General features: G+C 36.9%; 2 protein-coding genes across 3 annotated transcripts in view; one reads left to right on the top strand and one right to left on the bottom strand.

The window, feature by feature from the left end:
- Positions 1-2,206, top strand: part of LOC306865500 (sarcosine dehydrogenase, mitochondrial-like) — a 51,081-nt gene extending 48,875 nt beyond the window's left edge. For both annotated transcript variants that reach the window (XM_079410131.1, XM_079410130.1), the window contains one exon: positions 1,285-2,206. In XM_079410131.1, coding sequence (XP_079266257.1) covers positions 1,285-1,413 — 129 coding nt within the window. In that variant the 3' untranslated portion in view covers positions 1,414-2,206. The remainder of the gene's footprint in view (positions 1-1,284) is intronic.
- Positions 2,207-3,271: 1,065 nt separating this feature from the next.
- Positions 3,272-17,310, bottom strand: dbh (dopamine beta-hydroxylase (dopamine beta-monooxygenase); the record flags this gene model as incomplete). The annotated part of the gene is made up of 12 exons (XM_079410651.1): positions 3,272-3,406; positions 4,679-4,838; positions 5,353-5,480; positions 7,093-7,152; positions 7,435-7,473; positions 9,936-10,079; positions 10,463-10,629; positions 11,656-11,758; positions 12,993-13,169; positions 14,494-14,751; positions 15,122-15,268; positions 16,984-17,310. The coding sequence occupies 12 exons, from the start codon at positions 17,308-17,310 to the stop codon at positions 3,272-3,274; spliced, it is 1,845 nt and encodes a 614-aa protein (XP_079266777.1).
- Positions 17,311-17,726: the final 416 nt, after the last annotated feature.

Below are 17,726 nucleotides of genomic sequence, written 5' to 3'. Positions count from 1 at the left end.
GTGGGATTAATCGCGATTAATTTCAGGAAAAAATTGTGATTAATTAGTTAATTTTTTTAAATCGATTGACAGCACTAATAATTATTATATATTAAAAGGGTTTAGAGGTTTTCATGTAAATTAGCGCTTTTGTGTGTTGGTTTGGAGGGAAGGGAAGCAGTGTGTGTGTGTGTGTGTGTGTATGTTATTGCACACAGTGGTGGCTCTGTAGTCCCTGTACTGTGAGTATGACATGATACAGGGGGATGTGTACTTGATGCTAACTGACAGAGAGCTAGATGAGGAGGGACAGATGTGGAGGTAGAACCGAGACGTCTTCATTCCACGCACGGACAGCAGTGCTGTTGAACAGGGTCGAGCGCTGATCTGATCAGACCTTTACTCTCTCTGCTCACTGCATTACACACCACAGACACATTACTGGATGTAATGTCAGAGAACTGTTATGCACGGCCGAGAGAGCTCCAGACTTCCTGCATAAGACTTCTCATCGTTTCTTCATTTTAAAAGTTTCCATACCCATATGACTTTCCTTCTACTGTGTGAAAAACGGTCGTCCCGTTCCATGCATTAATAGTGAATAGGGAGTTTTAATAAAAAATAAACAACTACAGCTACTATTGTTAAAATCAGTTCCCCTATGGCAAAAATAAATGGTACTTCCCCAACTGTTTCACTTTTCATTGTATAGCAGACAGAAGTTCCTCACTAAAGAACCTGAGTAATAGAGATTGATAGCAACATATTAATATTTTGATACCTCTTCACATACATCTAGACTAGACTAGAGTATGTGGAGCTCAAGACATTTGTCATATAGAGATCCTGTATTAATTGCATGAGCAAATAATATATTTCATCTGTACATAGCCCAATTGCACAGCAGTTTTCGCTTTAGTTAGTGCGCCACAGCCGCTGCTTACTGCATTAATTCTTAGTAACAATCAGTGGATATCTACCAATGTGTCCATTTAAGACTGCAATGCGCCCACTTAAAGAGGTCAGGCTAGTTTTCCAGCCACTGCGTCTTGATCTGGACTCCACAGGGTAATGCCTGCAGCTCGCTCAGATGTAATTAAAAAGAGATGCAACCCCTGACAGAGAGAGCAGCAGGGGCACAGAGGGAAAGAGAGGGAAGTGAGAGCAGAGCTCATTTCAATCGCATGGTTTGACACTGTGATATGAATGAAAAAATAAATAGTCGTAGATTAAAAGCCTTTTAATTATTATCATAAATCCATCTTAAACTTAACTTGAATTTGTCTGTCTTCAATTCTCCCCCAGGTGAGCCCAGATTTCGTCCGCAGCGGTGAATTCACTCTGGAGAGGATGGGCGTCACATACAAGGCTGCGGCTCACCTGAAATCTCCCTTTGACCCCGAGAACAAGCGCGTCAAGGGCATCTACGGCTGAACAAAGCCAGAATGTAACTGATCCAGACTGATTGAGTGTAACTGAGGTAAATGTTTACAGGCCTTTATCCAACACATCAGCATCAGCATTCCAGACAGAACTAAATACTCTTCTGTATTTATAGTCACTGTCTTAACAGGGATGATTCATAAAGGAGCATAGAAGAACAAAAAACTAATGTGAATTTAACCCAGTTATACAGTGTAACAATGTTCAACATCTTCCTGTGCCTTACGTTTCAGAAAGAAATCATTCATGTTTTTCCGAAAATAACATTTCAGTGAGCAATCATGAGCCCATTTCTTACTTTTTTGTACTAGTTTGAATATTTGTGAGTGCTTTCATGGAATAGCTGTGCATTGAAGATGTTAGTCTTGGTTAAATGTAACACAAAATTTATTTAAAAAAATAATATAATGGTTTAATTACTGTAACTTTTTGTCAAATATAAATCTGTGGAATGAAATAAGATGCCTGTAGTGTTTTTTATTCAACACATGATGTGAGAGTGTTTTGTGTACTGGGTACAAATCATCATGTATGCTGTATTTTGCATGATTTCTGCATGTTGGGCCGTCAGTTCATCCACATTTACTGTAACTGTTAAATAATATTTTACTGGATACTGAAAAAAAAAAAAAAAAAACTGTAATTTCCTCATTGCTAGAAATAGCAGTTCTTTCTAAAGTCTGGCCTTTAAGCTGTCTGCTGTTTAACTTCATTTGTTGTTTAAATGGAAAGTTTGAATTTGCAAAAATGTATGAAGATTGAAACCCAGTTTTGTCATATTGTGAACTCTGCAGCTGGCATATTGTTTTTATGATTCATTATAGGAGGACATAAACTGGAATTCTAAAGTTTGGGTTAAGATTTTATTTTTTGATAGAAATACATTTTTAATTAGCAAGAATGTATTAAATTGACCAAAATTATAGTGAAGCTGTTTATGACAATACAAAAGATTTCCATTACAGATAAATGCTGTCCTTTTTTTTTTTTTTTTTTTTTTTTACCGTTTATCCAAAAAAAATAGTATCACGGTTTACACAAAAATATGAGCAAATATGAGAACATATTTCATGAGCAGCAAATCAGCATATTAGAATGATTTCTGAAGGATCATGTGACCCTGAAGACTGGAGTAATGATGCTGAAATTAAGATTTGCGTCACAGGAATAAATTACATTTTAAAATATATTACAATAGAAAACTGTTATTTTAAATTGTAATTATGCTTCACAATTTTACAGCATTTTTGATTAAATGGATGCACCCTTGTTGAGCAGAAGAGACTTTAATAATGATTAATAATAATAATAATAATAATGTTATAGTGTTAAAAAATAAAAATCTTATTTAGTAGCTCAAGTGTACAGCGTAATGTATTGGAAAAATATCCCACAATGCATTGCACTCAAATTTCCAGAGTGGAGGAAGAACAGTAAATAATGCCACAAACAAAACAAAATAGGTATTTAAAATGGTAATTTTTATTTCTAAGCTGCAACTGGATGACACTCGTGGAAGCAAGAATTAAATGAGGTCATATGACAATTTAGCATGCTACTATTTGAACTGTTTATCATTGCATAATTGCTTACTATATTTTAAAAAAGTAGATGGTTTTCATTGTGTACTGCACAATTATGTTAGTGCAACTTTATCTATAAAAATGCTGTTTCTATTTCCACTGCTGACATTATATACTGCACCTTCCCACATGAAAGTAATGTAACAATCTAAGAACAAAACAGTACTTGGATCATTTACTTTGTGATCACTCCAGGCTGCTGCATGGATGTGTTGTTGAGAACGGTAAAGGTTGAGCTCAGCAGGAGTCAGATGCACGTGTGGGCATCAGGCGCTGCTGTTAGGCATGACCTCTGTAGGATTGTCATTCTGAGAGGATACTCGACGGCTTAATTCACACGGGTACAGGGCTCTCTGGAGCTTCGCCGTCACCGCCGGTATCTCCTGCTTCTCCCATTCACCCTAAAAGAAAAGATAACCTACCATTAAGCATTAATACAAAGAAACGTCTTCATTTTAACACTGTTCAACCTGACGTGACGGTGCTTTAGATATGTTTACATGCACTAATTTTGTCAATCTGAATGAATACAATCCAAATTTAGATTGTGAAAGTTCTGTTAACTCTAAACTTTGTAATCTGATTCACATTCATTTTTGAGAAAACAAAAAAACTAAGAAAACCAGCCCAATGACTGTTTTTGCTTTGGTGAGATCTAAAAAAAAACACACATCAGAAAAGCTTTTTAGCAAATATTAACCACTGATCAGTTCAAGATGATAAAAATACGATGTAAATAAACCTAGGCACATTATATGTATTCAAATAATTGAACTTTTTCAGCAAGATCAAACTATATACAGTCCCCTCCATAAGTATTGGAACAGTAAAGACCAAATTGCTCTGTTAGCTGTGGAGTCAAGACAATTGCAAATATGATTAAAATATGAGACAAAACTACAGAATGTCACATTTTTAGCCTGCTCTGAAACAGCTCTGTTCACAGCAAGCTGTTTCGGTGCATGTCTCTTTAAATGATAATGAGCTACTGCTCACCCCGCCCCTCTCTTCCATTTTTTGTGTACTCTGTGGTGCATTACCAGTGTTGCCAGACGTACGATAATTATTGTATTTGTACGATAATTTGGACCCATGTATGATCAATAAACAATAGTACGATAATTTCAGAATTTTGTGACACTTCAAATGATGGTCGTTGTAATAATTACTCATTGATCGCACACACCTCAGGCTCCCGATGGCTACATTATTTATCTATTGTGGTAATTTGCAGGTCGTGTCAAAAGGTTGTCAGTAGATAAATAGCTGTATTCTGTATGTTTGACTCGTGTACGATAATTTTCTTCCAAATATGATCATTTTGAGCTTCTGGTGCAAAACATCAACATTTCCAATCTGGCAACACTGTGCGTTACCATCAAAAGCAAAACTAATTGTAGGGTGGTTGTGTCCACACACTGCCAAGACACATTTATATGCAAACACCACGTAAAATTTAATTTTGCATCCAAAAATAACATTTTAGTGCAAAAAATATTGGTCATTCTCACCATGCACTCAAAGTTTATTAGAATATGTCACGTCTGTTTGGGCGGTTAGAGTCTAGCTGCAAAATCAAATAATTCAGTGCATCTGAACTACTCCGGAAATAAAAGACTTCTGGTCTGTCATTGATCAGAGATGGTGAAAAGGTGGTTTAATGTTGTGCTTACTGGAAAGAGCTCAGCGGTGGATTGGTTGCAGTGCATTGAGATTGGGGAGGTGAGGTAGAGGGAGTTCAGCACCTCCCCGCTGAAGCTGTCCCAGGACAGCGAGGAGAACTGCTCTTCCACCGTAGTCCCAGGACAACTGCAACTCTCACGTCCTTGAAACCTACAGACAGGACAATAAAATGAGACTTTTAATTTTTGTTTTAAATATCCACCTATTAAAGTGGTAAGTTGATTCCACGGCCATAAAACCACGTTCATAATTCGTCTGATTCCACTATAGCGTTGAGAAATTGCCTTTTTTCAAGCTGGAAAAATGCAATTTGCCAGTGCAAAATGGATGAATACAAATGTGATCTGCCTTTCTTTGTTTTATTCATTGCTATTAGAAATAGAAAACCTATTTCTGTTTTTTCCGTCTGATTTCATAGAGGAAATGAAAGCATTCCTCTTGTCCTCAGGCAGTTAGTCTTGAAGCCAAATATTAGTTTCATATGCGCTGGTATTTGTTGTTGTGGGCTGACTGGGTCAGAGCGGTGTGATGCAGTGACTGTGCTGTTGCCGTTTCAAGGTTTTCTTCTCATTGAGAGGTAATGACTGTGTGGGATGAGTTAGACAGGAAGGTCATGTTTGCTGTTTTTAGTGGTTTAGTTGAGTCTTATGGACACGTGATGCACCTGTTGATGAGACTGAAGTATTTCTGCAGGTAATCTGTGTCCACGTGGCTCTTGCACAGCTCCAGCTGTGTGCGGGGGTAATAATGGACGTAATTGACACACATTTCTTCCATGATCCCAAAACCACCCTGTAGAATAGATAAAACAAAACCACTGGATTTGAAGTGAATAGTGACTAAAATGTCTGTTTTCGACCCTGCGCAATTTCTTGGCATAAAATAGCTCAAATGAATGTCTCCTGGTATATTTGTGCCAGCTTTTGGTTCATAATGTAAACGTAATAATTCATGTTTCACAATAGGTAACACTCCTAATGTGAGATATTGCTTATTATTTGATATTGCTGAGGTTTTTTTTTTTTTTTTTGGAAAAACTTATCTTCCTTGGCATTTTGCTTTTTAAAGGAACACTCCACTTTTTTTGAAAATAGGCTCTTTTTGCAACTCCCCAAGAGTTAAACAGTTGAGTACTAAGTTGTGTACTAAGACTGATGGAAAATGAAAAGGCCGATATGGCTAGGAACTATACTCTCGTTCCGGCGTAATAATCAAGGGTCTTTGCTGCCATACCATGTGTGCAGCAGGCGCAATGATATTACGCAGCGCCTGAAAGTAGTCCCCAGCTATATCATAACTAGTTACCTTGCTGGGGACTACTTTCAGGCGCTGCGTAATATCATTGCACCTGCTGCACCCATGTAAAATCAGACTATTTTCAAAAAAAGTGGAGTGTTCCTTTAAGGGGACTTAAAAGCACATAAATGTGTTTTATTAAATTATTAATAACAAGAGAAACTGACAAAAGGGTATGGGATTTACCAACCACTGATATGCTGATCACATAAAATAAATAGAAACATACATTACATAAAACCTAAATTAAAACATTTTTTAATGTACTAAAATTTGCATATGTAATAAGGTGATGCATAATAAGTATATTTTAAATGTTTACCTAGGGGAAGCAATACAGAAAATACAAAAAAGTTTCAATATGGAAAAAAAATGATTTATTGAATTGTGTGTTAAATGAGCAACTGACAAAGGGTCTGAGATTTACCAACCAATGATATGCTGATCACATTAAAAAAAAAAGTTTTTTGGGTTCTTATAATATCATATGTGACCCTGGAGCACAAAACCAGTCTTAAGTAGCACGGGTATATTTGTAGCAATAGCCAAAAATACATTGTATGGGTCAAAATTATCCATTTTTCTTTTATGCCAAAAATCATTAGGATATTAAATAAAGATAATATTCCATGAAGATATTTTGTAAATGTCCTACTGTAAATATATCAAAACTTAATTTTTGATTAGTAATATGCATTGCTAAGAACTACATTTGGACAACTTTAAAGGCAGTTTTTTCAATATTTTGATTTTTTTGCACCCTCAGATTCCAGATTTTCACATTTGCATATTTAATAAGATGATGTCTATTTTGCATATTTACATTTTTCCTGGGCGAATACAAACTGTTCAATATGACAAATAATTATTCAATTTGACAGTTTATTGTTGATTTAAAAAAAAAACGTGGGTTTAATTTACTTTAAGCATCTCTTAAATAAAGTTTGTATTGTAAACATATTGAGAGTTTTGTCCTGTTTGATTTCTATCCAATCAATCTGTAACATCTAGATCCAAACATGTTGTCTGTACCGTACTAAATTCTCATGAGAGAATGTATTTGAGTGTTTTTTCAGTCTTGAGCAGTGTTGGGCTGAGGCAGACTTACCACAGTAACTTGGTTCCTGTCTTCAGTGTTATACGAGCACTTAGTGACGAGAGCGTCGCCCTGTGGGGTAGACAAAAGCACAAAGCAGCGATCGCACATGATCAGATGGGGTTTAGCACTCAGCTATTTGTAGAACATGCTAGAATGAATGTCTCTTGGCAGGTTAGCATTAAATTGGCAGGCTCGGCCGTGTGTGTGGGTGCTGTATTGACAGGCTAAATGCAGAAGATCTGCGCTTTTGTTGGTGGCTTGCTGGCTCCAGGCGTTTCCTGTAATGTCTGCAGCGTCTCTCTTTCTCTCAACTAAATACGCTTCAGCTTTTACATGTGACGAGAAACTTACTGGCAAAACAGTCACCATCTTCCTTAAAACACGGATAATCTGCACAAAAAGGGAGAGGTTACAAATGTTAGTATTTGATTGAGTTTGCTTTTTAATGTAGTATTTGAACCAAAACCAGAAATATCCGTTCACGGCATCCTATAGGATTGTGTCAGGTCAATGTTTTTGTGGTACTGAGGTACTATGGTACAGTTTACAGCAGATGATAATTTACATGATAGTCCTGGTATTTTAAATCCATGGTACATGTAAAAAAATAACATGGTAATATTCAAAAGGCAGCCCAAAAATAAACCATTTCATGTTTACGTGCACTTCATTTAGGGATGTTTTTATTACAAGAGTGTGTGTGATTGTAAGCTTAAAAAATGGTGTGGGAGTGACAAAAGCATCAAGTGCTCAGGTACACCGCAGGGAATCGTGGGTCGTTGACATGTCTCAAGCCGTGAGCAGTGTGTCGCAGTGTGACATGCTGTACTTCATCTGAAACCGTTCTAGACTGCGTTCATATCGACTGAGAGACTGAAAGGGACACCTTTACTTAAAGTATTTAAGCCTGCCGCAAAAGAGCTGAAAATAAAAAGGTGAACAGTTACAGCATCTTAAATATTCACAAATCAGCATATTATTATGATTTCTGAAGGATCATGTGACACTGAAGACTGGAGTAATGATGCAGAAAATTCAGCTTTGATCACCGGAGCAAATTACATTTTACAATATATTACAATAGAAAACAGCTATTTTAAACTGTAATAATATTTCCCCAAATTACTGTTTTTTACTTCTAAACAGTACTATCTAATAAAAAAGTAGCGTAGCGTATATGTATATTTTAAAGTCAACATGAAACAGCCATTTAACTTCCGCCATGTGACTTATTCATGAAATTATGGAAGCCCATTTCTTCCCACTGAATTTTTTTATTATCTTACAATTAAGACTTTTTTTTCCTTGCAATTTGGAAGTTTATATGACTTTTTTCTCAGAATTGTGATATAAACTCGCAATTGCGAGTTATAAAGTCCAATTATGAGGACGGAAAGACTGATATTTTCTCAGAATTGCAAGTTTATATCTCACTATTCTGACTAAACTCACAATTCTGTGTTATAAAGTCAGAATTGCAAGATATAAACTGAGAACTTCTGAGAAAAAAGTCACAATTGCGAGTTTATATCTCACAATTCTGAGAAAAAGGTCAGAATTGCTAGATGTAAACTCGCAATTACCTTTTTTTTTATTCAGTGGTGAAAATGGACTTCCATACATAATGTAGCAAGCAACTATTGATTTAATAGATTGGGAATTGATTGGATTGTGAAAGTGGGTGTTCCATTCCAAAATGATGTAGTTGGTGGGTGTGGTCTCTGTGTAAGTGGTTAAAGGGGATTGGCTGAAAAATGGGCTTGATGATGTCAGTAGAAAAGAAAAGTTGTTTCAGAGGTATAGGGTTATTATGAATCATGCAGGAATATGCATTTTAAATTTGAAGTGAAAAGGCTTATTTTTTGCCCAAAAATGAAATTTCTGTCATTAATTGATATTTTTGATGAAATCCAAGAGCTTTCTGACCCTGCATAGACAGCAATGCAACCGGGTTCCCAAACTCAGAAATGTAGTAGGAATTTCAGTAATATAGTCCATGTAACATCAGTGGTTCAACCGTAATTTTACAGAGCTGCAAGAATACTTTGTGCACAAAAAACTAAAATAATGACTTTATTCAACAAATGCTACTCCTCCAAATCACGTATTCTGCCATTATGGAGAGTACCTCTGCACGTAAACCATGCATGCGTGTGATGCTGCTGACGTAACACGCATGCGCTGAGCCTTGTTTATGTGCAGAGGAACGCACATCTATGCGCCGTGATACTCTCCATAATGGTGGAATATTTTGAGGAGAAGATTTGTTGAATAAAGTCGTTATTTTTGTTTTCTTTGCACACAGTATTCTTGTAGCTTTGCAAAATTAAGGTTGAACCACTAAGGTCACATGGACTATTTTACAGATGTCCTTACTACCTTTCTGGACCTGGGAATATTTCAGTTTCATTGCTGTCTGTGGAGGGTCAGAAAGCTCTCGGATTTCATCAAAAATATCTTAAATTGTGTTCAGAAGATGAACGAAGGTCTTACGGGTTTGAAACAACATGAGGGTGAGTAATTAATGACAGAATTTTTATTTTTGGGTGAACTATCCCTTTAATAGTCTAAACTTGGGGTAACACTTTAGTATAGGGACCAATTCTCACTATTAACTATTTGCTTATTAGCATGCTTATTATTAACATACTGGCGTTTATTAGTACTTATAAAGCACTTATTCTGCATGACCATTTTCTACATCCCTAAACCTACCCAATACCTAAATTTAACAACTACCTCATTAACTATTAATAAGCAGCAAATTAGCAGTTTATTGAGGCAAAAGTCATAGTTAATGGTTTGTTAATAGCGAGAATTGGATCATAAAGTGTGACCAAACTTGGAAATACCTGGTAATGAGTGCTGAAATGTTTGTCCTCTTGTACCACTTCCACCTCTCTGCCTCCTCGTACCAGGACGGTCCTCACCTCGAGTCCAGCCAGATGAGTGTGCAGCTGGGACGCAAAGATGTGTATACCACCTACAGGAAGAGCCTACAGAAAACACAGCTTCAATTATTAATATGTGAACTATATTTTTATATTTGATGAAGAAAATGTCATTTTAATGCCAGGGTGTTCTGAGTGATCGCTTTTTTTGCATATTTGCCTCAACAAGCCACATGATTTGAACTATCATTCAGTTATTTATATAAAAATTTTTAACATTATTTCTCTAGACTAGAGGATTGGCCTTGATCTGTTTTCAGGAATCCACTGAATGTGTTTTAATTGAATTCAAAGCCTGAATGCAGTTAGAACTGTATGTACTTGATTTATCTTAGAGTCAGAATGTAGCAGCTTTGGCTGCATCTTGAATTTCTTCGGCTGGCTTGAGTGAAGTGCAGTGTTTAGGAGTGTTTGTGAGGCGCGCGGACCGTCTGTGTGCATTTGGCGGTGCAGTAGCCAGTCAGCTGGAAAGAGCGCTGGCGGGGAGGAATGGCCATGACAGGAGTGTAGACTAGCCCCAGCTCCATAATGCCTGCGTCAAACCTCCTCAGAGATGGAGTGTACCACAAACGAATGCCTGAGGAGTCCCTCCGTCCTGTGACAAGCACACAGAATGAGTCAAGAGGAGATGTGCACTCAGAAATTAAAGGAAGTAGTCTGGAGAAATCAGTCTGATGAGAAGTTCAGAACAGAGATTGGCAAAAACATTAGGGCATTGCTGCACACAGTATCTAATTTGAGCACATTGGGTGCTTCATCAACTATAAGCGCTTAAAAAACTGAAAACAATTGGCTTATTCACTAATAAGTGCATATTTATGTGAAGACGAGAAATTTTCACATACATTTTTAGCTTATTTTACAAGATGTGTATGCACACATGTGCGTGAGGTCATTTGCATAAAATGCATCCAAACTTTGTCCATATAGGTACATTTAATGCTACCTTTTTGAGTTTGTCTTTATTTTTTTAAATATATGTCTGTACCAAAATGAATAATGATTTTGTTTATAAAAAAAATAAATTATACACAGATTCATGCTTACATTTTTTGAATAAAATGGCCTTCTGTATTGTTTAGACTAATTTTACAATTAACATTTTTAATACACACAATTACACTTCCTAATTTGTATAATTTGATCAAATTACAGGTGATTTACATTTTTTTCTCCTTGAAAAACAAATACCACATTTGAAGAAAAATATTACGGAAAAAAAAGCAAAGCTATTTGGTAAATGTTTATTTTACCCTCTATTTAGATTATCATTGTTTTAAACTATTTTATGTTTTCATGCACCAATTCATATTTTTATGATGTTCATATTTTAAGATTTAAAGGCTCTGGGATAAGGGTAAAACAATATATATGATGCATTTAAAACGTAGCAGAAGTAAATAATGAAGGCATGAAAAAAAATGTTTTAATCTGACCATGCCATAACCAAAAAATAAATAGATAAAAAATTAAAAACTGAAATCTGTTAGTTTTAATAAAAATCAACTCCTGGGAGACAACAGTAAAAGTTCTGAAGTTGAAAAAAATAATCGTAGTGTAGAAAATCTGGATCCTATTATATAAATATGTATATCTTTGACACACTTTGTGTGCTGCATACCTGATATAAGGAGAGGGTTGTGGTAATGAACTTCAAGCCGAAGGAACCTAGAAGAACCTTCTCCTCCCAGAGGCAAACCAGCATCAGCAGGGTAGTAGAACGGCTGCGTGTACAGACACACATACAGAACTTTATATGAACTTTAATAAGATTGATTGTGGTGCAGTGTAGCTTCTGATTTATGCTTTGTAGGCTAAAAGATATTGGAGCCAATGCACAAGAAGCTTATGCCAACTCTGACTCAGTCAGAGCCAGAATAATCTCATAGATCCATGACGGTTCACGACCAGCGGTTTAGACTTACAAAGAAGAGCAAAATGGAAACCTAAACCCTTATCAGTCTACTTTTAAAACTTGTGTGTGAAAGACCTTTTTACGTAACCGTCCTACTTCCACCTCCAGTTTCTCGCCCCATTCCCGTTTCTCTCTCCATCACACTCTCCTGGCTCTCACCCACTCCCCCTCCTTCTCTCACAAGGCATTAAAAAACCTTTAAAAACCAAATGATGAAAAAAATAAAAGACAAACTGCAATCTACTGGAGAAAAACATCTAATTTTTGCTACATAATCTCATCTCTCCAGCTTGACATTGGCAGCTAGCAGAACACATGATTTGTGTTTGTTTTACTCCCATGTAATCTTATTGGAGGCCTGTCTCTTTCTCTATCTCTCTCTCCGAGCTCGACATCGGTCCTTGGCTCAATAACTGATTTATCAGGACGCCTCTGCTTTCAGATTGGCTCACAGCTCTGCTCAAACCATGACTGGCACCTACCTAGAGTGGGCAAATTGGCACAGATAAAGCCCATCTATGTTTGCCTCCTAAAATAGACTCCTAAAGATGCTCATAATCATATGTTCTGTTTTTAGCTTGCAAACTTAGCGCTAAAGAGGGAGAAACTGATGTAGAAAGTGACCTCTATCGATGTGATTCATGATGAAACATCTAATGCATAAAATCAGAAAGGACAGCCATTAAAAAAAGTGCTATTAGGGGAAGACCTTCATTTTGCTCATTTCCTCACATAAAGCTTCAGGAAACTTGATATATAGCAAATGTGTCATTTGGACCACTTTCATGGTCATTTTACAGAACTTTTGTGTCTATTTTGGAGCTTGAGACACCCTGGTTATTCTATACGTTTATAGGAAAGGAGCAGCATGAACATTCTTCAAAATATCTCTTTTTGTGTTCTTCAGAAGTAAGCAAGCCATACAGGTTTTGAATGACATAGTAAAGTACTTGTAACAGGATTTTCATTTTTGAATGAGTTGTCACTTTAATTCTGTACTATGTACTGTAAATGCAGTATGCAGTATGCAGTAGTTCACGTACCTCCGCTCCCATGGCCCAGGCAGCCAGAACGTGTCGGCAGTAATTGAGTTTGCGGGGCTTCATCTTTGAATCACAGGAGCCACTGAATTGAGGCACGGTGTCCATCTGAGGAGAGCATTCGAACACTTCGATGTGATGAACAATGGCTTCATTACCAGGAGTGATCACAGACTCATACTGCAAAAAATAAGAGTCATTTGTTTTCACCATTAATAACCAAGATTAAAACGTACTGTATAAATTGATTGAGGAGGGGAAAACAAGTTAAAAACTAATGTTTCGTACATAATGCGGTCTTGAGATAACAACGTAGCGTTCTACTGATTTAAATCATTAGATAATGTCCACAATTTCACGTACTATTTTTAATCTCAGGATCTCAAAGCATTATGCAATTTCTGACTTAAAAGCACTCAAAGTGCTCATGCTCGATTCGTTGGAAACTTAAAAGAACCATTTTTTTCTTAGTGTAAAGAACATTTGAATAATCTTTATTCATTTTAAAGAATCTTTTGTTGAATGAAAAGCTTCCATGAATGTTAAAGGTTCTTCATGAAACCAGCAATACTAATAAAGAACCTTTATTTTTAAGAGTGCCTCATGGGATAATAAAGTCTAGTCCATTGAACGCACCCTATAGAATTTCAGTGGAAGTATTAGATCATCCTGGTACTTTTCACCTACTGCTCTTCAAATACTGTGAATGTGGCCATACTGTTTTTCGCATACAGTATAGTAGGGATATTTGGTCATTTTTCCCATTTTTCAGTATCACATCTTGAGTTTTTAAATTAGAACGAGTTGTGAACGGTCCTGTAGGGGGTTGTTCATGTCCCAAACTCCAAGTATAGTGTGATCAATAGTTTCGTCTCTACTTGCTTCTCTGTTTCTGCCACAGAACTTGCATCCGGAGGCAACTAGGAATTTAACAAGCTTCAGTCTGGATCCATCCCTTACAAAGATCTGAGATAACAGAACACCTGAGAAGAGATGATGCCGACCCCCAGAAGACCTCAGATGATGCTAACCCTTGAACAACTACCAAAAAACTTCCAAATTTTGCTTAATCGCAACATTTAATCGCAATTGCAAAGTTTAATCGCAACATATAATCATTGTAGTTAATAGTGTTCACCGTCTGTTTGATTACATGTCATTTATAACTAACTGCATGATTTTTACTGTACATTTCTGCCATAGTCACCACTAATAACCCACTCCTAATTATAATGTAGAAACTTTCAATTTTCTGTAAAGCTGCTTTGCAGCGATTTGTATCGTGAAAAGCTCTATACAAATAAAGTTGAATTGAATTGAATAGTAGAAACTCCATTAATTATATTCAGATCCAGTTTACATCGCCCCAAAAGTGTTTTACTAAAGAGCATTATAATTGGTCAAAGTACCTCATATACACCAATTATATAGGTATCATGTCTCTGAAGGTTCACGTTGAAAGGTTAAATGTAATGTGCAGTTGGCGCCAAGATTTTCAGGTTACCATGACAATGTGGTTCTTGGGCATATTAGGCGGGAGCTGATAGATGTGGCACCAGTAAGTGGTTTCCTGTGTGGGGATGATGACTTCAGGGGCCAGGACCTCCAGCGTGCGGATATCTCCCGGGAGAGCAAGGGTCGGAGCGTCTGGACGCAGGAGCAGCACTCGCTGGACGCCTGGCTGGAGACGGGATATGTTGAGCTCATGCAAAGATAGGATGGGCCGATCCAGCATGGCGTAGATGATGTGGACAGTACCTTCCTGGAAATAAGGAGTCCTGTTGTTATGTTTGTCATTATTTAGATTCACTTTGATGTTTTTCCAGACTCATGTTCATTCTATGGAAAAGAGCAGCCTGAACATTCTTCAAAACATCTTGTTTTGTATTTCAAGGAAGAAAAAAGAAAATCATACTGGTTTGGAACGACAGGAGGGTGAGTAAATAAAGACAAGGTTTATATAGATTTAATTTAGACTCTTTCCTAACACTTCCAAACATTTAAGGAAACAATACTACTGTAAATTGAGCACAAACGTTATTCTCTGACCCAGTATTATCGTTCATATGTCTCTTTGTACTACCTCTACCCTCTCTATCTTCTATTCTGCTTTCATTTGTTTACTAACGAACCTCTATGATGTAGTCGTGTGGGTCGCAGGTGCTGAATGGTCTTTTGAAGAGCAGGAAGAAGCCTTCAGTCGACTGATGAGTCTCCAGCAGCTCATAGTCCTGCTGAGTGTCCAACATCACTCTGCCTTCATTATCACTCCAAGCATCCTAAGGAAATGAAATGCTATCATGAAAACATCCTTTATGACTATGTCTCTACCATTCAAATGTTTGAGGTCAGTAAGTCTTTTATGTATGGAAGACCGTTTCCACCATGGAATAAATAATGTAATTTTCCCCTCACAATTCTTATATAAAAAATGGCAGAATTACAAGAAAAAGTTAGAATTGAGAGGTATAAACTCGGAATTTTAAGTTTATATTTTGCAATTCTGTCTTTTTTCTCAGAATTGCAACTTCATTTCATGCAATTCTGAGTTTATATCTCACAATTCTGACTTTTTCTCACAATCGTATATATAATCGTATATATCTCAAAAAAAGTTTATATTTTGCAGTTCTGACCCTTTTCTCATAATGTGAGTTCATATCTCGCTATTTTGAGTTTATATATCACAATCTCCGAATTATGAGAAAAAAGTCAGAATTGTGAGATATAAACTCTGTTATATACACTTGCAATTATGAGAATCTCAGAATTGTCAGACATACTTGCAATTGCAAGAAAAGGTCAGAATTGTAAAATAAGAAGTGGTAATTACATTTTTTAATTATTTATTGCATTGCATAAACACACACAAACACGCACAAAAAAAATGATTTGCGAGATGTAAACTGAAAATTCTGAAATAAGTTCTATAATATTAATAAATTCTAAGTTAATTAGAATTCTGGAAAAAAAAAAAGTCAGAATTGTGAGATAAAAATATTTATGTTCACCAAGGCAGCATTTATTTAACCAAAAAATACAGTAAAAATAGTAATATTACAAAATATTATTACAACTATTTTATAGCTATGTTTTAATATAAGATCCTTCAGAAATCATTCTAATATGCTGAATTTGAAATATTTTACTGGCAGCCATTTTTCAGCACTGCAATGTTTTGACTCACTGTCTGTAACTCTTCTCCTTGACATACGCTGTGGGAGGAAGGGTGAGCGGCTGGCCATACAACATTTATTCAAACGGACCGAACTGTGCAGTCCAAAGGCAAAATAATGAAATAAACCATGAATAATGAATGAAGGGGGGCCTTGACACACGCATGACCTTCTACTTTCAAGCACTTTATTTTGGGTGCGGCAGGCAAAACCCAGACGTGAGCTGTTCAGCTCGATGTTAGGAAGCAGTATTGCACTATACGACTGAACATGAGCTCTACCAGCGTGTGTGGGTGTCTACTGTAGCCAGGCAATTATCACAAGATCCAGAAAGCAAGACTCCAGTAACAGAGAGAAGTTACTCTGACACTAGGTTTAGACATTTGTCATCAGTCGTTCATTATTCAGCAACAAAAAAAATCACAAGTTGAGTGCGGCCTTTTAAAATGTCCACCCAAATATATATTTTATTTTATTTTTTTGTCTGTAAAGTGTAAGTCAGTGGGGTCCAAATTAACAAAATTGGACCCCATTATCTTTCACTGTATGGACATATGGCCAAAAGCAGTTGACTCATTCCTCAAAATATCTTTTTTGTGCTCCAATTGAAAGGTGTGTAAACGATAACAAAATTATCATAAAATTATCTCTTTACCAAAACAAAAACCCTCATATTGACAAGATTCTACATTATGTTGCATCATTTTTCTAAATACATATTTTGCAAAAGCACATAATCCTACACCATCCCTGGAGCAGATTTGTAACACCGTAAAGCAAAAACCATCATAAAATCAAATCGTATAAACTATTCTTACCCCAAAATAGGATTTGTGTCCATCGTCCCACAGAAGGACCAGGTCGGCATTTGTGGGCTCTCCCCGATCGGACATGCCCAGCAAAATGCCATGGTGGAGCTCTTTGACTTTCAGCTCTAGATAGACCTCCTGGGTGGGATAGCTGATGTTCCAGGACAGCTCCAGCTGACCCGCGGGGTCTAAGGGGATGTGGTAGGCCAGGGTGGGTCTGGAGTGGACCGCAGGAGCCTGGTAGGACGCCACTAACAGCACCACCACAGTGGCCAAAACGGTGAGGTACATGAGGGTGACGTCTTGCAAACGAAGATCTTTGTTCAGAAGACGCATTGCCTGGGTTGTTTTCTGCCTGAAGGCCCTTTTGATGTCTTTGGGCTTTCCTGATTATATTCTCTCACCTCAAGTTGTAAAAAAAAATTTTTTTTCTTTTTTTTTTTTACTGTGGTAGCATTCACTCCTTTTCGCTACTGTTGTTCTTTGGCATATCTGTCAGTTTTTCTTATCTTGACTTCTTAGATGCGGTTTTTGTTTGATGTCTCGGTTGGTAGATGTCCACTCGTCCTCGTCTTGGTCCAGTTCTGCTGGCTGTGGACTCTCTCTGGCTTTTAAGAGCACGACCCTGTGACAGCCTCTACTTTATCCTGCCTTAATTCTATTAGCTGGGTTAACGAAAATTCAATTGTTTATTTTGCCCTCTGGTCAAACTTTTTTCCAACATCTGCTTGTTGTGAGCAAGCAGGGCGAAT

Source organism: Barbus barbus (genome assembly GCF_936440315.1).
Source record: "Barbus barbus genome assembly, chromosome: 47".
Classification (NCBI taxonomy): Eukaryota; Metazoa; Chordata; class Actinopteri; order Cypriniformes; family Cyprinidae; genus Barbus; species Barbus barbus.
This window is presented reverse-complemented; position numbering and strand designations above follow the sequence as displayed.